Raw genomic sequence first — 26,137 nt, 5'->3', positions numbered from 1 at the left:
ATATACATTTTCAAATGTATCTGCATCAGCGCAGACATATATATAGTCTGGGCTGATTTTAAACTCAGTGGGATAACGTGAGCTTGTGCAGAGATCTGACATCTAAGACCAAGCCAGGTTATCAAGAAATCAACATTTGATGAAAGACAAGAAATGTGCTCACTTGTTGAATTATGATATAAGAAAATGTGTCTACCTGTAATTCACAAGTAGACATGTGTCTCTGGATAGCACATGATTGCCCCTTTCCAGCTGACTTTTCATGTCAGTTCACATTTTCAGCTGTATTAGCACACTATGATACTTTGACCAGTAGCAGGCATGAAATTAAATGTGATGATTCACCTCAAGTAAACTTCAAGCCTGAACACGTTGTTGTTCACGCTGAAGGAAAATGAATGAAGATCATGTTTGATAGAGAGTTGGGGAAAATGCATCAAAAGTTCTATAATACCAACAGCTGCAGTGTAGAGTATACATGATTTAAATGGACCAAAACAAATAAACACTCAGGTGTGTTTTCAGTGGATTTGTTTCAAGCGGTTTCAACCTTTTCACAAGGCACCGAGACACAAAACTGCTTCAGTAGATGAAAACAAATGAAACCTGCCACAAAGGGTCAGATTGACTATGGGCAAAAACTACACACCGAGTAAAATATGAGTAAAGGTTTTCTTTGTCGGCCTTAAGTTTAGGGGATACAGTCTGAGTTGGCTTGTTGGAGGCTTGTTATTGGTGAGACTTGAAGCCACAGCTCTGGTTTGTGCATTAGTAAAGGGAACTGGGGCCCTCATCAAAGACAGTGGTACTTGACTGGGTGAGTTCGCCTTGTGTTACACTCGTGATTGATTGCATCACTGCAGTGGAACGAAGTCGGGTGTCAGGGCTTTTATGGGCGACTACAGTACAGTGGTGTTGAATTTCAATGGATATGCCCTTGGCCAGGCAGGTGATAATACACCCCGTCCCTACACACACACACACACACACACACACACGTTCGCATAACATTACTGCTTTCTCCTGGGGGGCAACTGTTAAACTCTAGCCACTTGTGTGTACAAAAAGGTTGATGTGAATGGACAGTTGTCTCATTGTGACAATGTGTATAAACGGTAGATTATAAACATCCAGATGGTTTGTCAGACTGTGCCAGTCTCTTGGCACCGTCATCAGAAAGGTGCTCACCTGTACTGACATCTGAATCCATGAGCCTTTATTTTGGATTCATCATAAACATACTGTATGGCAGGTCTCTCTCTCTCTCTCTCTCTCTGTGTGTGTGTGTGTGTGTGAGTGTGTTTACCCCCTTTCTGCTCTGAGCCGGGTCCTCCTAAAACTAATTGCAGTTTCTTTCTCTCTCCCTCTCTGAGTGACAGCGAGGATTTCGCTGCGCCCGGAGCGACGTCACACTGAGGTGGAAGAAGACGAGCGCATTTTTCCTTCCTTTCCCATCCAAAGAAAACACATCGACAGACCTGTGGCACACAGACGCCTCTACCTGCAGCCGGTGCGCACCGAAAAAAAAAAGCACTGCCCCACCGAGTTCATCAGTGCGTCAGTTCAGAGCGCGTAGAGAACTGGCAACATCCAGCAGCACCGAAAGCACCAAGCTCTCTTTTATTGGACTGGGAGGCAGCAGCGCTCCTGTCCTTCGTCTTTAATCGAATTTCATCGTTAAAAAAAAAAAAAAGAAAAAAAAAAAGGAGCAGAGACTCCGAGCGTCCTCACAACCAGAGCTGTTCCGTGCGCTGTTTGGCTCTCGGAGACCGAGGACTTCACCGCTTCGTCGCCTCTCTTTCCTCCTCTGACCGCGGCGAGAGCATGTAATGAGCAGAACGACGATGAAGAGGTTAACCACACCTTTGAGAGCGGACGTCTCTTCAGTAGCCTCTTGACCAGCTTCGCTGCGCATTAAGATGCGCCGGACAGAAGAGGAGCTGGATGATGAACCTTTTGCGCTCTCGTTGACAGAAGAGTTTCCAGTGAGATTTTGCTGAGTCGCGCTCCAGAAAACGGGGACCTCCTATGCATTTCAGAAATAATCCAACTCGGTGTCGGCTGAGCTGAGTCAGTGTGAACTTTGCTGGGGGAAACTCCTTGAGGATTTGTGGCGTTCAACATGACGGTTCGTCTATCACGGATCCAGCTGGCCCTGTTCTTTATCCTGCTCTGTCCGGTCAATATCATCGGACTCTGGTGGTAAGTGTTGTGCATTTACCACGTGTTTTTATGTCTCTCGGTCTCCTGTCAACCTGAGATTCACATGATCTCCCCCGACGAAGTTTTATTTGGTTTCTGCGCACAAACATGGGGCGTAATCATGTTTTCTATAATTATCCACAGCACCATCACTCAGCATTAGCTAACCGGCTTTTCACCTAAATACCCACACAGCTTCAGATTGTTCCCGGGATATCCTGAGAGTCGGGTCCAAAGACAACTTTGACCATCTTAACTGAGCGAATGTGCAACTAAGGCTTCAACAGCAGGATGTGAAAGGAGAGCTGCCGGAGAAGTCCCACACACAAGTGCCTGCTGCTTAGATGTAGCCTAAAAAAATAATATATGTATGAAAATATATTTACAAGAAATTCCAACAGCTATTGACATTTTTCTTTTTATGTTTTTTTTCTAATACTAAATTACATTTAAAATCATTCCAAAACCTTTATGTGCTCCTTCATTCTGACCTAGAATTAATTCTTAATCAATAAGCAATGAATTGCCTGAAAACTGAATACCATGGAAAAAAGTATGTCTTGATTAGACTGAGTAATGTGGGCTCCTACTTCATTAAGCTGCATCTGTTTGAGGGGGTAAGGTGTTCAGAGGGTAACAGGCTGAAGTAGGACAGAGCAACAGGGAGGTGAGAGAGGTGTCTGCAGTTCACTGCCTGCAGTAATACACAGAGGAGAGGGAGCATGGTGGAGGTGGTGTTGTTGGTGTGTGTGAGTGTGTGTGTGTGTGTGTGTGTGTGTGTGTGTGGGGGGGGGGGGGGGGGGGGGGTTAGGAATGTCAGGTGGCCCTCTAGGCACAGTGGATATGTCATCATAAAACAATCCATATAGGCTCAGCTCTGCAAGTTGTGTGACAGTTGGACAGACAGACAGACAGACAGACAGACAGACAACCCCCCCCTGCAGATCTGCTGATAACATGTGGGTCTCTGTCTGTCTGTCTGTAGTGCTTTTGTTGTTTTGTGTGTTGTGTTTCATTAGACAACATCCAATGTTTCTGTCTTCATCTCTCTCTCTCACTCTCTCTCTCCCTCACACACACACACACACACACACTTCTGCAAAGTAGCAGTGTTTGAATGTGAAGCTTTGTGTTTTTTTTTTTTTTTCTTTCCAGCAAATCCTCCCACTGTTCATTCACAGCCCAGTCAAGGTCAATGTGGGATGTAGTGTCACAGAGGCTGTGTAAGTGGACTGTATGTCCTTGTATGACTGGTTGATGGACCCGCAGCTTTAGAGGATGCGTCTCCACATCTGTTACGATGTGGACAGGGACAGACAGCCCAGTTACTCTGCTGGTTAAACCTCTTGTTCTGATCCCCTCTGCTCTCCATCATCAGATCTTCACAGTGTCCTCATTAACCCACACTCAGAATCTGTTCTTTTTACATATTGCTCTGTACACAGTGTCAGTCAACTGAGCAAGTGTGATACAGTGTTTAGCTCTTGACTCAGAAATGCTATACCTGCTGACCAGACAAAGAGAAACTCATATGTTACAGCACGGATGAAATCACAATCTTGAAAATTTGAAGTTGTTGAGAAAGTCAACATAAACACTGGTTAATGACAATAAGTGTACTGTGTGATCATGTATATTGACATTTAAAAAAAGGAGAAAGATTATATTAGTGGTCCTCTTAACTTTACTGCAACACAATTCCCAGACATTGTCTGTTATGTCATCATTTTACAAAACTTGTTTTTCCTGTCCACACAAAAATGCAAGGCTGTTGTTTTCAGATTTATCCACTCTGCAGAGTGTTTTTGAGAAGCTCCAGTATGTGGTATGAAGAATGCTGGAATAGTGTGGGTGATGAGCCAAAATGGAGAGAAGAAGATGGATTGCGGTATGTAGGTGTCCCAGTATGGACATACTAAATCAGATTAACCAGAGGGTGCTGATCTGTCACTGAGCTGTGCTTTGACCCAGCTGTGGAGGGAAAGAGGGAAAAACAATGTCCCTGGAGGGATCGGTAATTTATTACACCGCCTTCAAACACTTGGTTTACTTGGGCTAAATCTCATACAACCCTGTCATGGAATAAACCACTTCAAATTATAATTTAAGAAATTTTGTTTAAGATTTTAGAAATGTTATATACTAAATATGATATAAATCTTGATGGATCACTGTGCCATTATTAGCATTTGTGTCACATAAGCACAGTTCCTAATCGGTGGTGCAGTCAAATGAAAAAGGGAAAAGAACGAGGAATAAAATAAGTGATAAACGTTTGCCACGCACGCACTTTATTCGTAGAAAGAGCTGAACTTGTTAAGATCTGCCTAAATAATTCTGTTTCTGTAATGTTTATGTCACCGTCCTATTGGCAGCACATTCTACAGGACTCGGGACATTTATTCTGAATAAAGTTGTGCTGGATTAAGAGCATCAACACTAAGAAATCACCTACTTCCCTTTTATCCCCAATGACATACGTTGTCATCTTCTTCCACTCACTCACTTGTTCGTTGGCTCGCTTATTCACTCACTCACACAGACACGCGATACGCACGTATACATACACAGACTCACGTACACGCAAACACACATTCTCATGCACACACAGTGCCCAACTGTGGTGCAGCTCGGGTGAAGCCACACCTGTGGGTCGCTCCCTAGTCTGCCAGGACAATGATGCTCTCTGTTGAAAGCTGCTGGACATACCAGCGTACATCTCTCCTTCTCAGTCTCATGCTCGCTCCTCTTGAACGTCTCTATCTCTGTCTGTCTTTAGTCCTACTTGTCTTTTGAAGGAAAATACCTGTCATATAGATAGGTTGTCGCTGAAGGAAGAGAGAGAGAGCTGCACTGAGAGACGGACAGTGGGAGAGATGAAATGCTGGGAGATAGATAGCTGTCCTTTCAGAGCCTCTGCTGATTAGAGCGCTCTAATCACTTGGCCTGAGAGCAGAGAGCACAGCTCCGAGACTCAGAGGAGTGAGGAATGCCTTTGCTCTCTTATACTGGTTTTGACTGTCGTGCTTAGCAGGGCCAACTTTGCTCTGTGTGTTTGTGTGTGTGTCTGTCATAGCCCCACTTTGGCGGACAGCCTGCCTGGAACGTGCCATAGGCCCACAGGTGCACACACACACACACACACACACACACACACACTGGGTTTGTGTGTGTGTGTGTGTGTGTGTTGAAGTTCTGCCCTTTGTCTGTTTATGTGTATGTCAGTACAAATACATCTTGAACCAGTGGATCCTGGTTAATCTGTTTAACATGCACTCAGAGATGTAAAAAAGCACTCATTCAGTCATACAGTTATGGGAACATATTTGTACACACACACACACACACACAGACACACAAACTGTATAGTCAGAACTGCCATCATCACCAGAGGAGAGTTTCATTGGAACAGATCTTATCTTGTCCACTCCACTCCTAGTCTGAAAAGCTAGATGTCTAATCAGGACCAGGGAGATGGGTACAGATAAAGATTAAATGACGATGTGGGTTTGGCATCAGGTAGAGAACTGAATTAAACGTGTTTATGTGTGTATGTGGGTAAGTGTGTGTCTGCAGCTGTGTGCAAGCATGCATTTCTGTAGACATTCGTATTCGTACAAAGTATTCCAGTGCCAGGAATACATACAGGGCAGAGAACAAAATAGTCCAAGAAATGTTGAAATGTCTCTGTAACTGGAGAAGGAGTTGGCAGAAAACGTAACATTGCAGGCTAACGGAGTTTTAACGTTACCTTTTAATGTTACAGGTCTGATTGCCTTGCAGAGTTCTGCATAGAGTAGGAGTTGCTGTTGTTGTACTAACTGCAATGGTGAGCGAGGAAGATTTCCCATCAAATAACAGGACAGATTTTGTCATTCTAAAGGCCCCTTTGTGGCCGCTGACATTTTGTTGTAAAATGACTAAAATGGCCCTGACACTGTAAATGTCCTGGTATTGGCACAATAACGCTCCTTGTGTTGAGCTAAATGAGGTGGTATCTCCTTCACTGGTTTAATTAAACACACTATAATACCACTGTACACGGTGCTTGCTTGTAAATTTATGTTAAAATAATATAATAAAGCAAATTCTTAAAAGAAAAGAGTGATAGTGTGGGGGCCGCTCTTTGCTTGCTATAACTTACAATAACAGAGCTATTCTGAGGTGAATTTACTAATCTACTTAGTTTCATGTATGATGCCAAATACTCCTCTCAGTCACAGCAGCCTTCATAATAAAAAGAAAGATGGAAAAAAAGATGGACGGAGCTTCTGTGACATCACCCATGGTTTCTGAAGAGCAGCTCTAAATCTTAGAGTTGGCTGCTTCGCCATCGCCATCTTGGCAGCACCCACTCTGCCTAACTCCTGGCTAATCCCAAAATGGGCGAAAAGTGTTGTAGCCAAGGTGTGGAGCCAAGGCTTCTGTGCATGCCGGCGTAATAACTTTGGCAAGCAGCTAATTCGTTCACTGGCTAATTAGCTAGATAACAGGATAAGATAACAAGCCATGTGTGGTGAGCATACACTCGAATACACCTGCTAACATATAAATAAAATAATACTGGAATTTCACTCACCTCAAAATACAGGAGCACACACTCTCGCATTCTGTGAGACAACAGAGGAAAAACTGTTTTTTGTACCAGGCTGTAAACATGTTTATTTTACATGGTTGCTAGCTGTTCTTTGGTTGCTAGCTGTAGCTGTACTTTCCATGCTACAGAGGCTATCTAGTGCTTAGCTCCACAGACCACAGAGTACATCCCCGCACTTTAAAACCTCCTTGTCATCTGTATGTCTGTTCTTTGACAGTTTTCATCTTTTGGCTGTCTGGCCCGTTGGGTGTGTCGCTGCTGTTACAACAGAACAAACTTTGGATGTTTTTCTTGTGTGAAATTGGTTTAGTAGTGTTGGTTTCCTGCTGGTCACACTTTATTGCTACTGTTTAAATTGGGTGCATTACAAATTATGTGTTGAAGCTTTTTATTGCAACAAATTTAATTGTTCTCAACCACTTGGTTTACACAACAAAAACAACATGGCATGTTTGAATATGATCAACATGTCCCAGACTGCAGGCTCAGGATAACTGAAATGTTGATGGTACTGAGACCCTCTCACACTGTCCAGGCGCTGGGGAGGTGCTAGATTTGTTCCCATCTATCTTCAAAATTAGTTTGGGACAGCAGACAAATTTTACATGTGTTTTGATTTCCATCCCCGATTTCTTTATCACGTTGCTTATCTCTTTGTATCTCATTATGTCTCCTCCTTATCTCACATTTAACCCCCCCCCTCCAACATTTTTTCCCATCTCTCCCTATCTGTCTCTATTTGGTCCTTTTTCTTTTTCCTTTTCATATTCACTCTGGCGTCTTAGTCTAGCGCTTGTCGTGACTGTCTTCATCTCCAGCATACTTGAGGGATTAAGGAGGGATGAAATTCACTCATTCGTGGGTGGAGTGAAAAAAAAAAAGAAGGGCCCCGTACAGCACTTCATCTATGGTGCCGTGAGATCCTTTATGAAACCCGAGGTCGCTCTGAGCACCGATGTTTAATCTCTTTCTGACCCACCTCTGGGCCCAGAAAACACCGAATAAGGCGTGTATTTCTAATATCTGCACCCCCGACCCCCACCCCCCCCACCCCCATTTTTCAGCTACAGTGCATTATGAAAAAAACTCCAAACCTTTTTTCTTTAAACAAATGTAAAAATATATCATTGATAAGACCTTCTTTGCATTTCTCAAGCAACACAGGCAACCACGAGGTAAAGCTTTAGTTCTGAATTGGACCCGCTAATAACTTGTTGCAGGTGGTAACGGCATTGATAGATGTGCTATCAGCGCTTTTGATTTGGTTATTTTTGTTACTTCATCTTGTTTTATCTCTCTCTGTTGGACCCTGTCTCTGTTTTGAGACTTTATCATCATGAAGAACTTCTCATCCGAGACAGTGTTTCCTTAAAGCCCTTGATAGTATCACTGGCTGCACATCCTTGTTGTTGTGTTGCGTTATCTGTTATCTGTTCAGAAGCTGCACCATAAATGACAGCCAGGGGAACAGTGGAAGTTTGCATGGGAAGGATCTGATTACTGTCTGACTTTGAAGTTCCCTCTCACAAGTGTATGAGCTTTTATCTGTGAGCCGCTCTGCACTGTAGCAAATGCACCTGCTTGGATAAAAGTGCATGTGTGTGTACATGCAAAATGGTGTGTGCAAACTGAATGTACTGTATGTGCAAAGTATTATGCAATAATTTCAGCCATCAGAGGGTCTGTATATGGATCTGTACATGGTGCGGTAGAGACAGAACACTCATTCAAGTAGTTTTACCTGCACTGAGGCTGCAGAAGATGACAGAGCAGGAGACAAGCAAGATATTTCCTGCAGGTTTTGAGCTCAGGCCAACACTTGTGTACAGTTAACAGCATTTTTGCTGTTTCAAATAAGAATAGAAAGAGAAAAGACAAGATGACACAAAGCAAGTCACGTTACTGGAGATCTTAATCAGTGGAATATTGTGTCAACTGATGCTAAATGAAAAACAGAAGTAAAAAAGTAGACAACACTGCATGTGATATGCATGGATATTCTGATGTCTTCAGTAATGTTCAGTGTTCCTAGGTCAGATCAGTCATTTTCATGACATTACAAATCATTATTTAACACTTTCCCTGAGCTTGTCTTTACTCCTGCACTGTTATACTCTACTCTCACAGGGATGCACACTTTAATGTTTCACTCTCCAAACAAGGGCAAGAATGCTGGGCACCTACAGTCATCCCATTATCCAATTAATGCACCCCATTTTTGGGTATGTCTCCAGCGATGTGCTTTTCCACCTGAATTCACTTCCCTTCTAGATTCATTCCCACAATCCCATTCTCCTTGTCGTGCCCCGTTTCTAAACTTTTATCTGAGACAGTCCAACGCAGATTATCGGAACAGCCGTCAGCTAACATTAAGCAATGATTCGGACTCAGAGTGTGAGCTGAGGTAAAGAGGAAAATGATGTGCCGCTCCCCTTTTTAACTGTGGCTGTTTTCAGGGAAATCAAACGTAACTGAGATGACAGAGAAGAGGATCAGAAGAAACCTAAAAGCGTTTACTTAAGACCAATGATAAGCAAATCCTGCAACATTTTACAAATGAGTTTGTGTGGTTTTGTGTAGTGCAAAAGAGAGTAAGTGGGGAGAAATATGATAAAGAAAGAACCACAGTTCACTACAAAGTGCATCAGTATACCAAAAAATGCTGTTTTACAAATACTGTTATTAATATTGCATCTACTCCTCCACCAGATGCAGTCTTTCTGTATCTCTTTCACCAGTCGACCTTGCAGTATTTTATTTTGCGCTAAAAAAAGAGTGTAAGGAAGGTTTCTTCACTCTGTCGACACCGTCTAACTGTCTGTCTCTCACTTCCAGACTCTTTCTCTCCCTGACAGAGATACAGGACTCAGAACAAAACTCCATCCAGTACATTCACTAGTTTTACAACTCTACACCTCCCATTATAAAAACCAGGCTGGCTTTTGTGAGCTGCTGACAGAGCTGGCTTCCCAGAGCTGCCCCTGGCACACACACACACACACACACACACACACACACACACACACAAGTACACTCACAGACACACACATAGGCACAAACAAGCCAATTCTCTTTCTCACATCCCCAAAAAATTGAACATACAACATAGAAATACAAATACTATTTATCATACACACACACGCACACACACACAAACACACACACACACACACACTTCCTGGTGGCAGTGGGTGGATAATAAGCAGTTGTTGAGTGGGAGTGTGTGTTGCTAAGTATTGTATGTGTACCTGCTAATTAACACATGTAGACTGTCTGTATGATTTCATTATCCGTGTCACTACCACACACATACAAGCTTAAAGAAAGACAAACACACACACACACACACACACACTCACTCACACACAACACCTGTATTGAAAATACTGCATTGTTTCCATAGCGATATTGTCACTACAATCTCAATAATCATAGAAGGAATGCAACAGTGGGTGTCCCTGGAGTGTGGATACACATGTGTGCCTGTGCAGCAGACAGTGCACACATGCTCTGATGCATGCACTTGTCCATGTGAGCTTATGTGCAAGTGCATTTATTATTTTTTTTACTATAATTTGCAGGTTGTCACATTATTTGCCAAATATGATGAATGGTTATGCAGGATCACTCCTCCTTATCTCCAGACAAGTTGAATCATTAGAATAGATTACAAGGAAACCATGACTGTGATGTGTGCTGTCTGCCATGCTCATGTATGTAAGTGGTAACAGTAGGTGTTTGCCTCTGGATCTTACCTTCCACGCTGTTATTGGCTAAGAGTCTGACACAAGATGGCCTATGAATGATGTTTTTGTTCAATCACGTGTTGACAGGTTAGTCTGTCATATAAATGGCATTATCAGAACAAATATAGATCGGTTTGAAAAACTTCAAAAAGGGAGGGAGTGTATGAGGATGACAGTGCATGCAAGTGTGTGTGTGTGTGTGTGTGTGTGTGTGTGTGTGTGTGTGTGTGTGTGCGTGTGTGTGCGTGCAAATGTCTTGCTCAGTATCAGACTGCCAGGGAAGGCGATGGGCAAGAGTGTTTGTTCTGCTTCTTAAAACAAACTCTCGAAGCAGATGAATGATATCAGGCGGTGCGATTAACAGGCACAAGGCTGACTGAAAACCTATGAGGTAGTCCTTTGCTCTTTCCCGCTCTCTGTGTCATGTAAACCCCTCTGTCTCCTATTTCATGGGAAAAGTTACAGATCGGTTATGGACTAAAAGTCCCTGAATCTCAACTGATGTGACGGAGTAAATGGAGTAAAAGAAAGGGAGGGTGAGAAACGGAGTTGAACGTTAACAACGTAGAGGGAATGAGCGGCTGATAGCTGAGGCAAGAAGCAGAGGAAAAGAATGGAAACACAGTCGTCTTATAAAGCCACTTTGCTGTTATTGCACTGAAGTGGCCACAGAGGTTGGCATTGCTTCAAAGTGGTAGAGCCAAGCCCCTCTTTCCCATTAAGAGTTAGAATAAACTATTTATCTTTATTATATACACTCATCTGTCAAAGCCATTGAGGAGGTCCATAGTCTGCATTCATCAAATACAAGATATGTGTATACACTGTATATTTTAATGTTTTAAATATTTGAACTACATGAGACAGGCTTGATTTATCTTGTTACACATTTAAATTTGTGTTTTTTCTTCCCCTCTGTAATATAATATGTAGACTTTTCATTTAGATGGTTTTAATCTGGGAATGTGTGGTTTAAGCACTGAAGCCCTTAAATGCTGCAGAAATCTCCCGAGAAGCTGTATCATCTGGAAATCTAGAAAGTCTGCCTTCTGGTTCACCAAAATCTACTTAGCATTAAGATCAACTGTAAACGGCCTGTCTGTCAAGAGACTTCCAACTGTGCGACTTCCAACTCTGTGAGGACCACACACTTCTTCCAACTGTAGTCCAATAGCAAAATACAGACTGTGAACGTGACGTCAGAAGATGTCTCTGGGAAACTCTGTGCTCTCTTGTCTCCCATGTGCCTATTCAAGAGGCACATTGTCGCCACGGCTGAGATGTGGTGGGCAGAGTTGGCAGGCGGAGCAGCCGCAGAAAAAAAACTTAGTTTGCATTTGGCTTGTGGCTGCTGATGAGTGCAGCCACATTGTTTACTGTGTGATTCACATTGTTTACTGTGTGATTCACTTCAACTTCAACAGGTGTTTCTCGACAAAAAAAAAAAAAAAAAAAAGAGCATGGTTAACTGTCTATTGTTGCAATGTCACTCCGAGGCTGTCCTCTGCTCTAACGCTGTTTAAAACCTTTGTAGGGCGGTGGGCAGTCCGCTGGTGATGGACCCCAACAGCATCTGCAGGAAGGCGAAGCGTCTGGCAGGGAAGCAGGCCGAGCTGTGCCAGACTCAGCCAGAGATCGTCAGTGAGGTGGCCAAAGGAGCCAGGCTGGGAGTCAGGGAGTGCCAATACCAGTTCAGGTACCGCCGGTGGAACTGCACCAGCCACAACAAGTACTTTGGCAAAATACTGCAGCAAGGTGAGTAAGGGAGGGATGGATGTGTGCAGCTCTGCTCATATGATAGCAACCCTTTACGTCCTCCTTCTTCCTATCCTCTGTCTAGTTTGGTGTGCTTTTTATATCCACTTAATCAATAGTTCCACATTTTGGAAAATGCACTTATTTACCTCTTGCAGAAAATCAAATAAGAATATTAATACCACTGAGTATGAGGTTGGAGCCAGTGCCATTGGAAACTGGGAAACAGTTAGTCACCAAAGCTCACAAATAAACGTTATATCTTATTTGTTTAGTTTGTACAAAAGTAGAAGAAGAAATGTGATCATTTGTGGTATTAGAGGGTTTTATGTGCGGGTTTGTTTCTTGGACATGGGCAGTGACTTCCTGAGGTCGCTGCAATACATATTCACGGCTGTGATATTATGTGTTATGTCCTGGCACTGTAGCCAGATATTAGACAAGCGGAGTGGTACTGACCTTCTCATTTAGACTTCTCACAGCAAGAAAGAAAATAAGTGCATATTTTACACAGGTACGAACTGACTGCAGTGTTAGCTGTGAACAAGTTCATCGAACAAATCATAGCAGTTGTTTGGATTAGGTCAGGGACTTGTTCAAAAGTAAAAACACAAACAAAACGTGATGGTCTTTTCTCTGTCCACCAGTGCTTCCAAAAGCTTTTCATAGGATTTTGACTTCTTGCATTAAAAAAAAAAAAAACACTTTAAAAACATTGTCATGCCCCATTTTTCAACTGTGAGTGCTTTAGGATCTGAACCCATGACCTCATGACCGCAGCCGGCGGCCTTACGTCAGCTTGAGGTCAGATCCCTGTCTGATGGCAGCACAACAGACAAGGGCAGCTGTTGTATTTCAGACCAGACGTATTCACACTTGACTGACTCTCCTCCTCATCAGATCGGGCATGCTTGAAGTGATCAGCTAAGATTGCATGTTCTCCTAACATCTCTCTGAAGATCTCTTGACATCTTCCTCCAGCTCTTTGAAGTCTGTAATATAACTGATGTTGGGTCAGGGCTGGGTCTTTTGCAATTACTGTCTTGGTTTTACCCTCATATGATTAGATTCATAGAGAGATGCCTGTCTCTTCTGTGACTGGTGATACAGAGAACCTTTATCTGTGCGTTTAGTCAACAAACAGGCAATAACTAATATTAATACAACAAAAATGTGTCAGACGTGGTATTAAACCCGTTTTGGGTCTCATTGCTAGAAGATGAGTTGAAGTTGAAGTTTGTGCTCTCACAAAAAGTGGTACATGGCTTTTTGATTTAATTAATTTTCCATGCTGTAACACAACAGTGCAGACTGAATCGTAATATCGACAGGATTTTTACAACTCGTGATTAATTCTGGGCCAAACAGTACATTAAAATTTCCAGTTCCCCAAAGGAAGAACAATACTATCGACAGTCAGTATGTTTGACTGTTACAAAAACTCTTTATGCTTTGAAAGCCTCCTCTCCACAAAAGGTACAATGGCAATCTGACAATATCCTGAACCATACAGTTCAATAACAGCAGGCCATGTTGGAGAGCATCAGCTCCCCATGTGTGCGTAATTTGGCTTCACACCATCAGAAAAGTCGACATTATTTGTCAGTACCTCATGTTGCTGAAACAGACTTGTTAGCGAGCACATTGTTTTGTCTCTTATCTGGTTTGAATTTACAACACTACCGGTGTTGCCAGTGCCTCTGACAGATGAGTAAAGAAAGGAGAAAAAAGAAAGAGGACAGAAAGATAAATTGAGAAAGAAAGAAAGACAGAGGAAGAGAGAGAGAGAGAGAGAGGAGGCAAGAATCTACGAGTAGGAGACAGACTAGCAATTAATCATAAATTCCTGCCTGTCTATAAGAGAGGCCAAAGTGCTCCTCTGTTTTGAAGTCTTTGTCCTCAATTACCTGGATCTGCTCTTAATGGCTGTTTATCATGAACTAGTACCAGTAAATGTCAAAATAAAAGTGCCTTTCTATGTAATGCACTCTCTCTCTAAGTGGTTTACTTAACCTCATTGACCTCTGTTTAGAGTTTTATGTGATAGGGTTATACACTGACACACACCTCCTAACTGTACAGCGAAAACAAAGCCATGGGGTGTTTGGGTCTGGAGCACAACCAACCTGGCTCAACCATCGTTTTTTTTCTGTCTCCACTCTACAAAAACATCTCCAGGCTATCGTCAGCCATTATTCAAACATAAACCGTGCTGCTGCACTTGTGTTATGTGGTGTGTTTGTTAGCTAACCTTCCTCAGAGATGGGATTTGCTCTGTGGCGTGGGTGCTGCATGTCAACGTGTGTGTCTGACTGAGAAAGACAGACTGTAACTTGTCAGTGGAGTAAGACGATAATTTGATAACTGTGTGTGTGTGTGTGTGTGTGTGTGTGTGTGTATGTGTGGCTGTATCTTTCATGGAATGAATCACATTCCTTACAATGTTTTAGATGATGAACATCATAATGATTACATTAATTAAATAACACACACATATTCATGTGGCATGGTGCCACATGAATATGTGTGTGTGCTTACTGATTGTTTTGACTGAAGACTGAAAGTGTGTGGTGTGGAAATATTTGTGTGTGCACGTGCGTGTGCATGTTTGTATAATAGGGGTTTTAGGTGATTTCACAACATTACTGAAACCCTGCCATTTCACACGTTTATTGCCAAAAGTGTGAATGAATGAACATGTCGACACAAGGAGGACGACTTATTTCTGCGTCACAACCAGAATGTTCTCTTCTCTGGACATGAACCTTTGACGTGCAGTCAGCTCCAAACCAAGGCTGAATTTCTGGTTTCTCATCATTAAATGGTAGTTATTATCCTCTTTTCCTTGATCTCTGCTGTGTTTAAATAACACACAGACCCTGGAGCTGTCATTATAGGCAGTGCAAGCCAGCCAGCATGCCATGATACTGGCAGTCACATAAGGGATGCTGCGGCTGTTCTTTGAACGTCCCCGATAGGTTGTGTGTATGAATGTGTGTGTGGAATAAACAAGGGCTCTTGCTCTGGGCTGTACAATGCTTGCACATTAATTAAACCAGTCATCAATCGTGTCAAACTTTTCAGAATTTTTCTCATTAATGATCTTCACAGGTCGTCACACAGGTACAGAGACATGTACACACATGTTTATACTTACTTGCACACTTTGTGTTTTCTTCTGGCCTATTTACCTGGTATTTATTCAAACAAGTACTGTGTTTGTCAGACAGCAGTGATCAAACCCGACCTGATAATGAAAACAACTTCAAGGTTTGGCAAAATGTGATTTTGTACAAACCTGGCAAGTACACTGAGAGTGTCATACAATGGGCCTAAATAAATAAAACAATTAATGTCAGGCTCCTGTGGGTTGGTTTCCACACCTGTGCATCACTCTTTGTATGGTCTAGTTTGTTGTCGTCTCATTTTTGACCAGTTGCTTCAATCAGAAATGGATTTAACAAATATAAACACTTATATATCAGGGAGGCCCCCCCCATCTCAATGCGAGATGTAGAGTCTAAAATCCTGGACCCGATCCAAAACAGACCAGTTGAAAAAAGACCAAAAGCCAATGTGCATTCAAAAAAAACAAAAAAAAAAAAAACAGATGTGATTCCAATCAGGCCTGAGTCATTCAAAAGCATAAAACAAAATCAAAAACATTCAAAATAAAGTTAAATAAAGACCTGAATCAGCACTAGTTTTCAGTAAAAAAAATTTTTTAATTGTCTCCTGTGGTGATGATGCACTGCTTGATCAGTTCAAATCCAAACACATGCAGGAAACATTATTTGGTGAGTCAGAAAGTGTGAATTCAAATGTTTGTATTCTGCAGCTTTCTGATAGATTGATTCCCTGTCTGTGGTGAACCCGGCCTCTCATCAATGTGAGCTAGTCTAAGCTCCACCCCCCCTGTGGCCCCTATATCTGAAGACAGATATATCGTATTTATAGTGTTCTTTTGATACACTGGAGATGATATTAGTAGGTCCCTATCTGTCCTCTAATTTAGCCACTTATATATGACTTCCTGGCAGACGCTGCAGGAAGTATTGGAGCCTTTCACAGTTCACAGTGCAGACAAACAGTGTGAAAACAAAAGCACTGTATGTTTCAATGTTTTTACCAGTTGCTGTAAGTGTCACCAAATCCACCAAAGCAGATGATCCACAGAATTAACACTTGATTTTAAGAGGGCATGTATGTATTTTTTATCCTCTGCTTATGTGGACTGTGAGGTCATTGTCTCAGATTGAAGGTATCAGACCTCCCTGGTATCTTGGTCTAAAGTCAGGGTATTGAAAGAATATGTGTTAATTCTTGCAGAAGGGACCTCTGGAATTAGAAGCAGACATTAACAGGCCCAGACACCCGCCGTGGCAGATAATTTGTTTGGAATTCATGTCTCCGAGGAAAATATGAAACAGGGTGCCTCAAATCACCAGATTTTTTGATAGCTTCTTTTACGCATAACAATACCCTTCTCTCTGTTTTCCCTCTGTCTCCTTTAACCCTGTGCTCTGTTGTTTTTGTTACCTGTTGTTTGACTTCTCTCTTTGTCCAATTTTGGTGGGATCATGTTTTGCTCCAAGTCACTGACACCTTTTGGAACCATTTTTTTTTTTTTACCAGGAAAAAATAAAACAAAAAGTTTAGTAATAAATAGGACAAATTCTTCTTTTTTGCATATATCAAAATGACATTTGTCTGATGTGGATTTCCTGTTCTGCAGTGTTTCACCAGTGCATCTGAGGACATCTGGACAGGCTCCCAGCTTGTTTGGATACAGCGTGTGTTACTATCACCATACTGTTCTAATAATGAGTTGTGCGCTGATGTTTTACACACATGTCTCGAAATAAACCCAGGGATGTTTTGAAGATGACACATCTTGATTTGAGACTGTCGCTGCCCCTGAAAATCTGAGCCCTTTTCTGCTGAGCAGCAGGAACAGTAAGGTGTGGTCTGTCTGAGCTGTAACAAGGGCATGCAGCGTACACACACACACACACACACACACACACACACATACACACACAATCACACCCAATCAAATATAAGCCATGAGATAAAAAAAAAAAACATTAGACAAACTGACTATTTGTGAAATGTCATAAATGCTTAAAATCTACATAAAACAGCACTTTTCTCACACACAAACACATTGACACGCGCGCACACAAACTTATACAAATTTGCTTGCATTAGAGACGTCTCTGGGTGTTGGGGTGTACAGCTGGTATTGATATCACGGCGTGCTGGGGTGTGCAGGTTTCGTCGCACGCCATCCATTCTGTGTGTGTGTGTGTGTGTGTTACCATTCCTAATGAATCCCATTCACTGAATCATGCGATATGGAGTTGGCAGTGTTGATGGTGGTGACTGCACGCTCACCGCCTTCCAGCTTTTAGAAATAAAAGTCCTCTGCTCAGTCTCCACACACATACAATGGCTGAACAAGTGGCTATTCTTCTTCTTCTCGTCCTCTCTAACACATTAATGTTACGTCTTTATGACATAAATCTCTAAACAGGTCACATACAGTGCATGTCGCCCTTTTTAATTTCCTAAAACAGCTGGCCACTGTAGTTTTTAGCAAACGTTACTCAAACAGGAATAATGCTTTTGTTGCGGACTATTTTCAGCAGCGGATTAATACACATTTTTGTGCACTAGTGAGTGGCAGCAGGACACTGTATGCAAGATTGACTCAAAACAGTGCCCATGTTCATGACTCAGTGATTCAGCCACAGCAATTGTCTTTAATAGTTTTGGACAAAAAGTTTTTGGAGCTCTTCGGCGCAGAGGAACAAATGTCAGGCTTTGTATACACAGACAATACAGATTCTCAGCTTCTTTCATAGCCTCTCTTTTCCTGTGGAGTGAATGACAATAGCTGCAATGATAACTGAAGATAAAGACGTGTCGAGCCGAGGGTGAGAACGATGCTGAAGCCGCTGGCGAGGAGAGATGATCAATTTGCAGTTGTGGTTGGGCATGCCTTTAGCCAGGAGTGTTAAGCTCTACGCCTGAAATAAACCAGCAGCTGTGGGGTGCATGAGTGCACGGCTGCGTGTATGTGTCTGCATGTGGGAGAGAAAGGAATAGCCACCCTCTCAGCACTACAAATCCAGTGACGCTTGAGATTTCTTTTATCCTGTTCCATGTAGCTGAGATACTGACTGACTGGGGGACGGGATGGAGGGACAGATGTCTGGATGGATGAATTGATGGATGGAAACTAGCTCCTTTGTGCTTGTAGAGCTCTCTGTTTTTCCTAGTTGTTATCCTGCGATTGATTGTGCAGGACATGTGGATGATCAAACACAAAGACCTCCATGTGTCAATGAATAAATCAACAGGTGTCTTAATGTGAATTGTAGGTATTTACCATGTAAATGTGCTGTCACTGTAGCATAGTGAAAATGCTGAACCCTGTGTAAAATTTGAAAAAGCACATTCTCCAAAATGTTGACTTTTGAAAGCTTGAAAGTTCAAATTTTTGGTTTTAAATTTAGATTGTGAATAATTCCCTTAAATACATACATTTCTCTTTCATTAGATATCAGAATATCACTTGAACAACTATTTTGGTGAGTGTGTGCAAACCCAACTTCAGAAAACTAAAGCTTCTCTTTTGCTTGTCTCTTTCACCGTAGATATCCGGGAGACAGCATTTGTTTATGCCATCACTGCAGCCGGAGTGACCCACGCTGTGACCCAGGCCTGCAGTATGGGAGACCTGCTGCAGTGTGGCTGCGAGGCCACCAGGAACAGAGCGCCTCCGAGGCCTCCTTCGTCCTCCTCCTCTGGGGATGGAGTCAAGTGGGAGTGGGGCGGCTGCGGAGACGATGTGGAGTTCGGTTATGAAAAGTCAAAACAGTTTATGGATGCCAAGAGGAGAAGAGGCAAGAGCGACATCAGGACGCTCATTGACCTGCACAACAATGAGGCTGGGCGGCTGGTAAGAAGCAGTTTGAGAATGAATGTCAGAGTATGTCTGGGCAGTTTTAAGTGGGTAGAGTTAAGAATAAATTGACCACAACATTAATGCACTTTATAAAAAAAAACACTATTGCTATTACCACTACTACTACAACTACTACTGTGCTTAACACGGGTCTGATGTCTGTCTACTCTGAAATATTCTTCATTCCACGAACATGCTTAAGAGAAAGACATCGCCCCCGGCCATATATGTGTAGTGCCGTAAGCCGATATTCTGACAAGAATCAGGTTTCTGAAACACAAAAACAAGAACGTGCCACACATTTTGTTCTCAAGCCTCCGAGGCAGGTAGCGTCTAACATTTCCACAGCCCCCGTTCAAGTTTAAAGTTCCTCTTTGTTGCTCGTATGGGCACAGAGTGAATTATGGCCACAGCAAATCAACGTGCTACCGAAAGAACAACTGGCAACTTTCCAGATGAGTTAATTATGTTCATTTATAGTGTAGCGCGGAAAAATCTCCAAGATGACATTTACTTTGAGCTGTCAGTGTTTTGTTGATCTCGGTTTGTTACACCCACCTGCAGAAATGTTGACACATGCACAAGCGAAACACAGAGTTATAAAGTTCACTGTAGCTGGGGTCAAAGAGAGGAGAGGAGGATTTTGGGATATAGTCCATGCATGCATGTGCACATGTATACACATTTTGCAAGTATGTATGTGTGTGTGTCTGTGTGTGTGTCTGTGTGGGCAGGTGTGTGTGTGGGTATGTGATGGGTTAATTATGTGCAGTATAAGTGAATGATCTGTTGTCAAGGCTTGTTAGATGTAGGAAGGCCCGAGGCAACACGGAGCGAGAGGGGGGTTGTGGAGTTAAATTCCTTCTGAATAGCGTCTGCTTTTATCTTACCTATCTATCAGTGTGTGTCTGAGTGTGTGTATGTACGTGTGTGTGTGTGTGTGTGTGTGTGTGAGATCCCGTGGCTTTGTCTTTGATATATCATGAAAACACAATAATAAATTATTTCTTAAGAGAACTTGTCACTTGTCAGAAGCAGCTCTACTTCACTTCAGGGTACAAGCCTAACACAGTCTTTACCTCCTTTTTTCTGTTTGACCAACCTTCTCTTTCTCTGTTTTTTTTTTTTTTTTTCACATGTTTGCCTTCCTTCACTTCTCTCCTCTCTCCCACCATGCAAACCCCTAAACCCACGCTCTCCTCCACACTCTCCCCTCCCAGGCAGTGAAGCTCTACATGCGGACAGAGTGCAAATGCCACGGACTGTCGGGCTCGTGCACCTTGCGCACTTGCTGGAAAAAGATGCCTCATTTCCGCGAGGTAGGCGACCGTCTGCTGGAGCGCTTCAATGGCGCCTCCAAGGTGATGGGCGGCAACGACGGCAAGACCCTGATCCCCGTGGGGCAGAACATAAAGCCACCAGATAAGCAGGACCTGATCTACTCAGACGAGTCGCCCGATTTCTGCCTCGCAAATCGGAAGACGGGTTCACTGGGAACACGGGGCCGCATGTGCAACAGCACAGCCATGGACATCAGTGGCTGTGACCTGCTGTGCTGCGAGCGCGGCTACCGGGAGGAAACAGTGGTGTTCGAGGAGAACTGTCTGTGTCGCTTCCACTGGTGTTGTGTGGTCCAGTGCAAGAAGTGCTTGGTCCGAAAAGAGCTTAGCCTCTGTCACTGATGAACTGATGAACTGAGAGGAGTCAATGCGACATGGTTGATTATAATTACGTCTGTTACTTTTTGAGGTGTTTGCTTTAGTTAGGTTAGTGTGACAGAAGGAAAGGGTTTGGACTTTCTTGGTGATCCTTCTGTTCCCATTTTTGCACCAGTTACAATCAGACAATGCACCCTCCCTAAAAAAAAAAAAAAAAAATCTCATTTCAAATAGTGATTGACTTCCAGAAAGATGTGAGGTGCTGGCTGAAAGGTTGAAAGGTACAGACAGTAAACACATGGAACAATCACATGGAACCAATGGAAAAAGGGGACTTTCTTTTCTGAGCTACCTATTTTTCATTTCTTGTTTATGAAAAAGGACCAAAGAATGTGAAAATGTGTGTTTTCCATCGAAATGAACATGGAGGACCTGAGCTTAGAAGACACAGACATGACCACCTAACTCAGTTTCTTAGTGGCCACCAGTTCAACAGCAGAGCTCGGTGTGGATCTTAAACCAAAGAGTTTTAGGCATCAACATGTATCGATGTACCTGATTTGATTATGCATATTCCCTCATTATATGAACCAGCCACAGTAACGATTATGAAAACCCCCTAGGTCTCTGAAGAGTCTGGTATTAAGAGTCCTTCAGAGGCTGCTATCTATCTGCAGTATGCTGTAGCATCGCAGAAAAACGATGGGTCATGAAATTCTGATTGTTACCCCAAACAAATACCTGTACCTGAATCTTTATTTCTTGATCAGAGCATCTTTATATTGCAACAGTCCCTCAGTTACAGTCACTGTAGCCTAACCTTGTCATGGAACACGCACACCATATACAAAAAGATGCTGGTCTTGACTTTATTTTCTGCTACTGCATCACAAATTTACCAAAAAGGGAAATGGCATCACATTATCGTATTTGAAGAATGCTGTCAACACCATGTTTTGCTGGTGTGGACCTGGCCTGCCAGCAAATACTGTTATTTATATAAAGATATGATAACAAGACTACTCACTTCCATCTCTCTCAGAAGCACTTTGGATGCGACGGTTGCCGTGGTCTTCCTCAATATTTTGGCAATAAAACCTTTTAGGGGTCGGCTGTTTCCCTGTTAACCAAAAGAGAAACCTTTATTTACATGACATTGTTTGGTATCAAGAAAATGTATATGATATATTGTTTTTATCTGTTATGATATACAGGGCAAATGTAATAATGCACTTTGGATGTTAGCTTTCATTTGATACTGTATGTGTGTGTGTGTGTGTGTGTGTGTGTGTGTGTGTGTGAGAGAGAGAGAGAGAGAGAGAGAAAGAGAAAGTACGTGTGACTACATGTTTGTGCAGGTTGGCCAGTTTTCACCGTATCCATCGGCGGACAGTAGCTCCGATGCATCTTTAAGTTGCTGCCTGATGTTAAACTGTGTTCTGTTGGTTATTAAAAGCACACAGCTCTTTGACTCTCTGTCTCTGTGTGAGGCAGACAAGATCTTTTATTTGTTGTTCCGTTTCAGGGGAAGTGTGTTTCCCATAAACCTATCATGTCATCTCATTTACACTTAAGTTTTATTACCAGACAATGTACAGTGGGCATACTAAACTATAACACTACATTGCTTCAACTTGCTGTTTGCATTTGAGTGCGTGTTCAGGTGGGATGGTATTTTACCCTTGAGGACTCAGAATCATCTCGTTTTGGTCTTGTATGTCATGACTCAGATCTGCCGTGATGTTCCCACAGTAACTTTATTATTAGGTTTTTGCAAGGCCAAAATTAAGTGACCACCTTTATCACTTCCCACTGATTATTCTGTTACAAAAGTCCATTTTGTTATCCAGCTGTTATTGTTAGCAATCACCGTCATCTTAACAGTTGCTGTACATTCATCCACTTTAATTATTTTATTATTGACACATTAATCTTCACCCACATTTTAAGACAAATGCCCACATCGTTTTTGCATGAAAAATGCCTTGAAGGTTGATTTGTCACAGTTCAGTCATGCAGTTGAACAGCACAGCAATAAAATCAAATATACCAGTCACACACACTGATGAATAGGTTACGTTTGAGGCGTGGCTTGAGCATTATCAAATTTTTTGTTCTGGCAAAACAGTAAACCTGGGTACAAGGTCATTTCCATGGCTTGTCACTGCAACTTTCATCCTAATCACGCAAGGCCCAGGGTGATGCTATCATTCATAATCCTGAGCGGTTGTGTTGCTTTAACCTCTGCAGCAGAATAGTCACTCAAGACAAAGTCAAATTAACAACACCAAGAGCTTTTGTGTGCTGCTTTTTCTCATCGGTCAAGTGATGTGAACCTCAAACCATTTCAATATCTGCTTGTGTTAAATTAAACACATTCCAAGTGCTTCCAGTTTTTGAACATTATTCCAACAAGGTTTGGTCATAAAGGCATTTTTAACAGTCAAGTGACGATTTAAACAAAAAACAATGACGCCTACGTAATTCAGCACATTTTGTGAAACAAACGTGTCAGAATTCATCCACTGTCATTTATTTAAGTGCAGTTTTTCATATCTTGCTTTAGATTTCATTCTGCTCTCCATTGTTGTACTCTACAGAAATCAATTCATATCTGGATGTTACACTGCAGTTTCATTAAACATAAATGTTGAAAGTGACGACTGTTTGTGACTCACATTCAAAACACCACTCAAACAAAAAGCAAAACATTCATGTTTTTTTATTTAATCTTATTTTCCACGTGCAGTATCTGACCTTTAATTTACACACACGAGGTGATGAGATGTTCCTTTTGATAATTCAGTACCTCTGCATTTTGCAGTGAATTTGGACAAAGTCATTATTTGAACCATGTTGACATCTTCAGGTGTGCAAATAATTTACTGATTTTAACAATCAAGGTCCCCCATGCCAGAAAATCACAGGAAAATCAGCACCCAGTGTTACTTCAGACACTGAATGTGGCATTGAATGAGCCAAATCCTGGCAAAAAAAAAATTATAAAAAATTCACATCAACATAAATACCTGCAAGGAGGAGCAGCAAAACACAGAGATTTCAACCTGTTGAAACATATACTTTAAACATTTATAGACTAATTCAATTATAACATCTTATATCACTTCTTCCTCCTGCAGTCCTTCCAGAAATTGTGTGAGTGTCACACACTTTGTTTTAACACAGGCACAGGGTCGAGTTGGGTTTTGACTTCAGGGATGATTTGCATCAAACTGGATCCTCTCTTCACCTCTGCCTTGATTAGATTCAACAAAAAGAGCTGTTGCTTTGAGGTATTTATGCTGCAGAAATGAAAAGACGAAGAGGGGGAAAAAAAAGAAAAGCTGGCCTGTATTAGTTTGAGCTGTACAAGTTGACACAAGTTCTTATTTTCCAGGAATTTGTTGCACAGTGGTGTGTAGCAGTCGGGCCAGCAGTGTTTGAGACATGGAGAGGTAGGCCCAATAGGAGGAAAATGCCATGGGGCACTTGTCTCCTCCTGTCTCCCCTTGCTCCTCTCTCCTCTCCTCTCCTCTCCTCTTCCCTCCTCTCCTCTCCTCTCCTCTCCTCTCCTCTCCCCTCCTCTCTTTCCTTTAAGCTGTGCAGGCATTCACTGCTGCATGGGCAAAGCCAGAGAAAATAGACAAGTGAGCAGATAGATTTATTGTAGCATTGGTATAAATAGAGCTGCCTGTCGACATCTGTGTGCATGTGGCTGCATGTGTCTGTCTTTGTCAGTCAGTGTTAGTGTGTGTGTGTGTGTGTGTCCATGGGAGTGCATGGCCAGGTTAGGATGGGTGTAATTTTCCATGTGTCCCTCTCAGAAAGAAATAGTGCCTGAGGAATGCAACATCGTCCCCACTAGAGATGAGTTTTGGCTCCACCTACGTTGACTGTTAAGTGCTTACACACACAAACGCAGCCTCACACAAAGCGTTAATGAAGGGTTGCCACTGTAAATGGCTCTACAGTGTTGCGGTGCAGACTGTCATTTCCGTAGATCAGTCAGATAAGTAGAGTTCTGCCACCTCTTATCTCCCACGGTGGAGTCTTGGTGGTCCTCTGTTTCGATTTGCCATGCGTTTACAGTATGTGTGCGTACACTTGCAGGAAAACAGCAGGAGATTATATAAAAATGAGAAATGAGTGGACCAGTACGGGGAAATGAGCGACAAGGGAGCACAAATTAATGATGGAGGAAAAAAGGAAAGGAGGGAGAGGCTGGGAGGAAGATAACGAGAGAGAAAGAGACACAGAAAGAGAACTTCGAGGTAACCCGACACTATAATGCTCTTCCATTTGTGTGAACTCTCCTCCAATCCGCTATCAATCTCACAGTGAGATGTTGCTTACACGAAGGGCACATCCAGAGATCGGCTCTGTGTGGGGTTTCATCTGATACCAACGACTGTAATTATAGGAGTGGGGGAGAGAGAGAGAAAGAACGAGAGAAACATGTTTAATACAAACCGTGAAATGAGGCAATCTCACTTCTTTTACACGTGAAATATGCACTAAAAGTATAATTTATCATGCTCCTCGAGATAGAGACATGCACATCCTCAGATTTGTGCATGAACACGCGCACACAACCTCACCTCTGGCTCAGGGTGTTTGGAAGAGACAGTGATCTTTAAGAGTTAATGCAGGCCCTGGAGGTGATGGCTCAGCTGCTGCCTAAGTTCCACAGCCCACCCAACTAGGCTGCTGCTGCTGCTGCTGCTGCTGGGAGATTTAATAGTCCATTCTGTGCACATCAGCGCACCTCTGCCCTATTAGGTACGGCTTGCCTCAGGCCCCTTCAGTAACATTTACTGTACAACAAAACACATCGGGGTATTTGACTTATCTTGCACAAGGCTGTTCCTGAACATGAGGCGAGTCAAGTGCTAAGCCTGATAAATTGCAGCGAAGATAAAGTCCTGCTAGAGTAGTTTATTATATTATAAAATGTATTTTGGCAAAATTACCCACCTCCTTGAGGGATATACTGTATGAGAAAATACGAGCGCTGTTCTTGAGGAACCTGTCATCATTGCAACATCCTGAAACAACACTTGCTGCCTTGAGAAACACTCATTGACCCACATTATTGTTGTGGGTGGATAAACATTGAGATGACCTCGCAATGAATCCTATCTCTGTCCGAATCGCTCTCTCTTCATCTCACACACACACACACACAGTTCTTACTTAAGATTTTGTC

General features: G+C 42.5%; 1 protein-coding gene across 1 annotated transcript; it reads left to right on the top strand.

The window, feature by feature from the left end:
* Nucleotides 1–1,462: 1,462 nt before the first annotated feature.
* wnt6b (wingless-type MMTV integration site family, member 6b) lies at nucleotides 1,463–23,591 on the top strand. The gene is made up of 4 exons (XM_071492415.1): nucleotides 1,463–2,202; nucleotides 12,080–12,300; nucleotides 18,963–19,267; nucleotides 20,494–23,591. Exons 1-4 carry the CDS (start codon nucleotides 2,123–2,125, stop codon nucleotides 20,953–20,955), a joined length of 1,068 nt encoding a protein of 355 aa, XP_071348516.1. The 5' UTR covers nucleotides 1,463–2,122; the 3' UTR covers nucleotides 20,956–23,591.
* The last annotated feature ends 2,546 nt before the right edge of the window (nucleotides 23,592–26,137 follow it).

This window comes from Trachinotus anak, unplaced genomic scaffold (genome assembly GCF_046630095.1).
Source record: "Trachinotus anak isolate AG129_WGS33_773 ecotype Australia unplaced genomic scaffold, CSIRO_AGI_Tana_v1 ptg000001l, whole genome shotgun sequence".
NCBI lineage: Eukaryota > Metazoa > Chordata > Actinopteri > Carangiformes > Carangidae > Trachinotus > Trachinotus anak.
Note: the sequence above shows the minus strand (reverse complement) of the source record. Positions and strands in the feature narration are given on the sequence as shown.

What these genes read in the sequence shown, in the direction of transcription:
- wnt6b (XM_071492415.1), top strand. Translation starts at nt 2,123, where the DNA reads ATGACGGTTCGTCTATCACGGATCCAGCTGGCCCTGTTCTTTATCCTG. An exon ending in TGGCAAAATACTGCAGCAAG is followed by an intron (nt 12,301 to 18,962) that starts GTGAGTAAGGGA and finishes CTTTCACCGTAG; the next exon opens with ATATCCGGGAGACAGCATTT. An exon ending in ACAATGAGGCTGGGCGGCTG is followed by an intron (nt 19,268 to 20,493) that starts GTAAGAAGCAGT and finishes CTCCCCTCCCAG; the next exon opens with GCAGTGAAGCTCTACATGCG.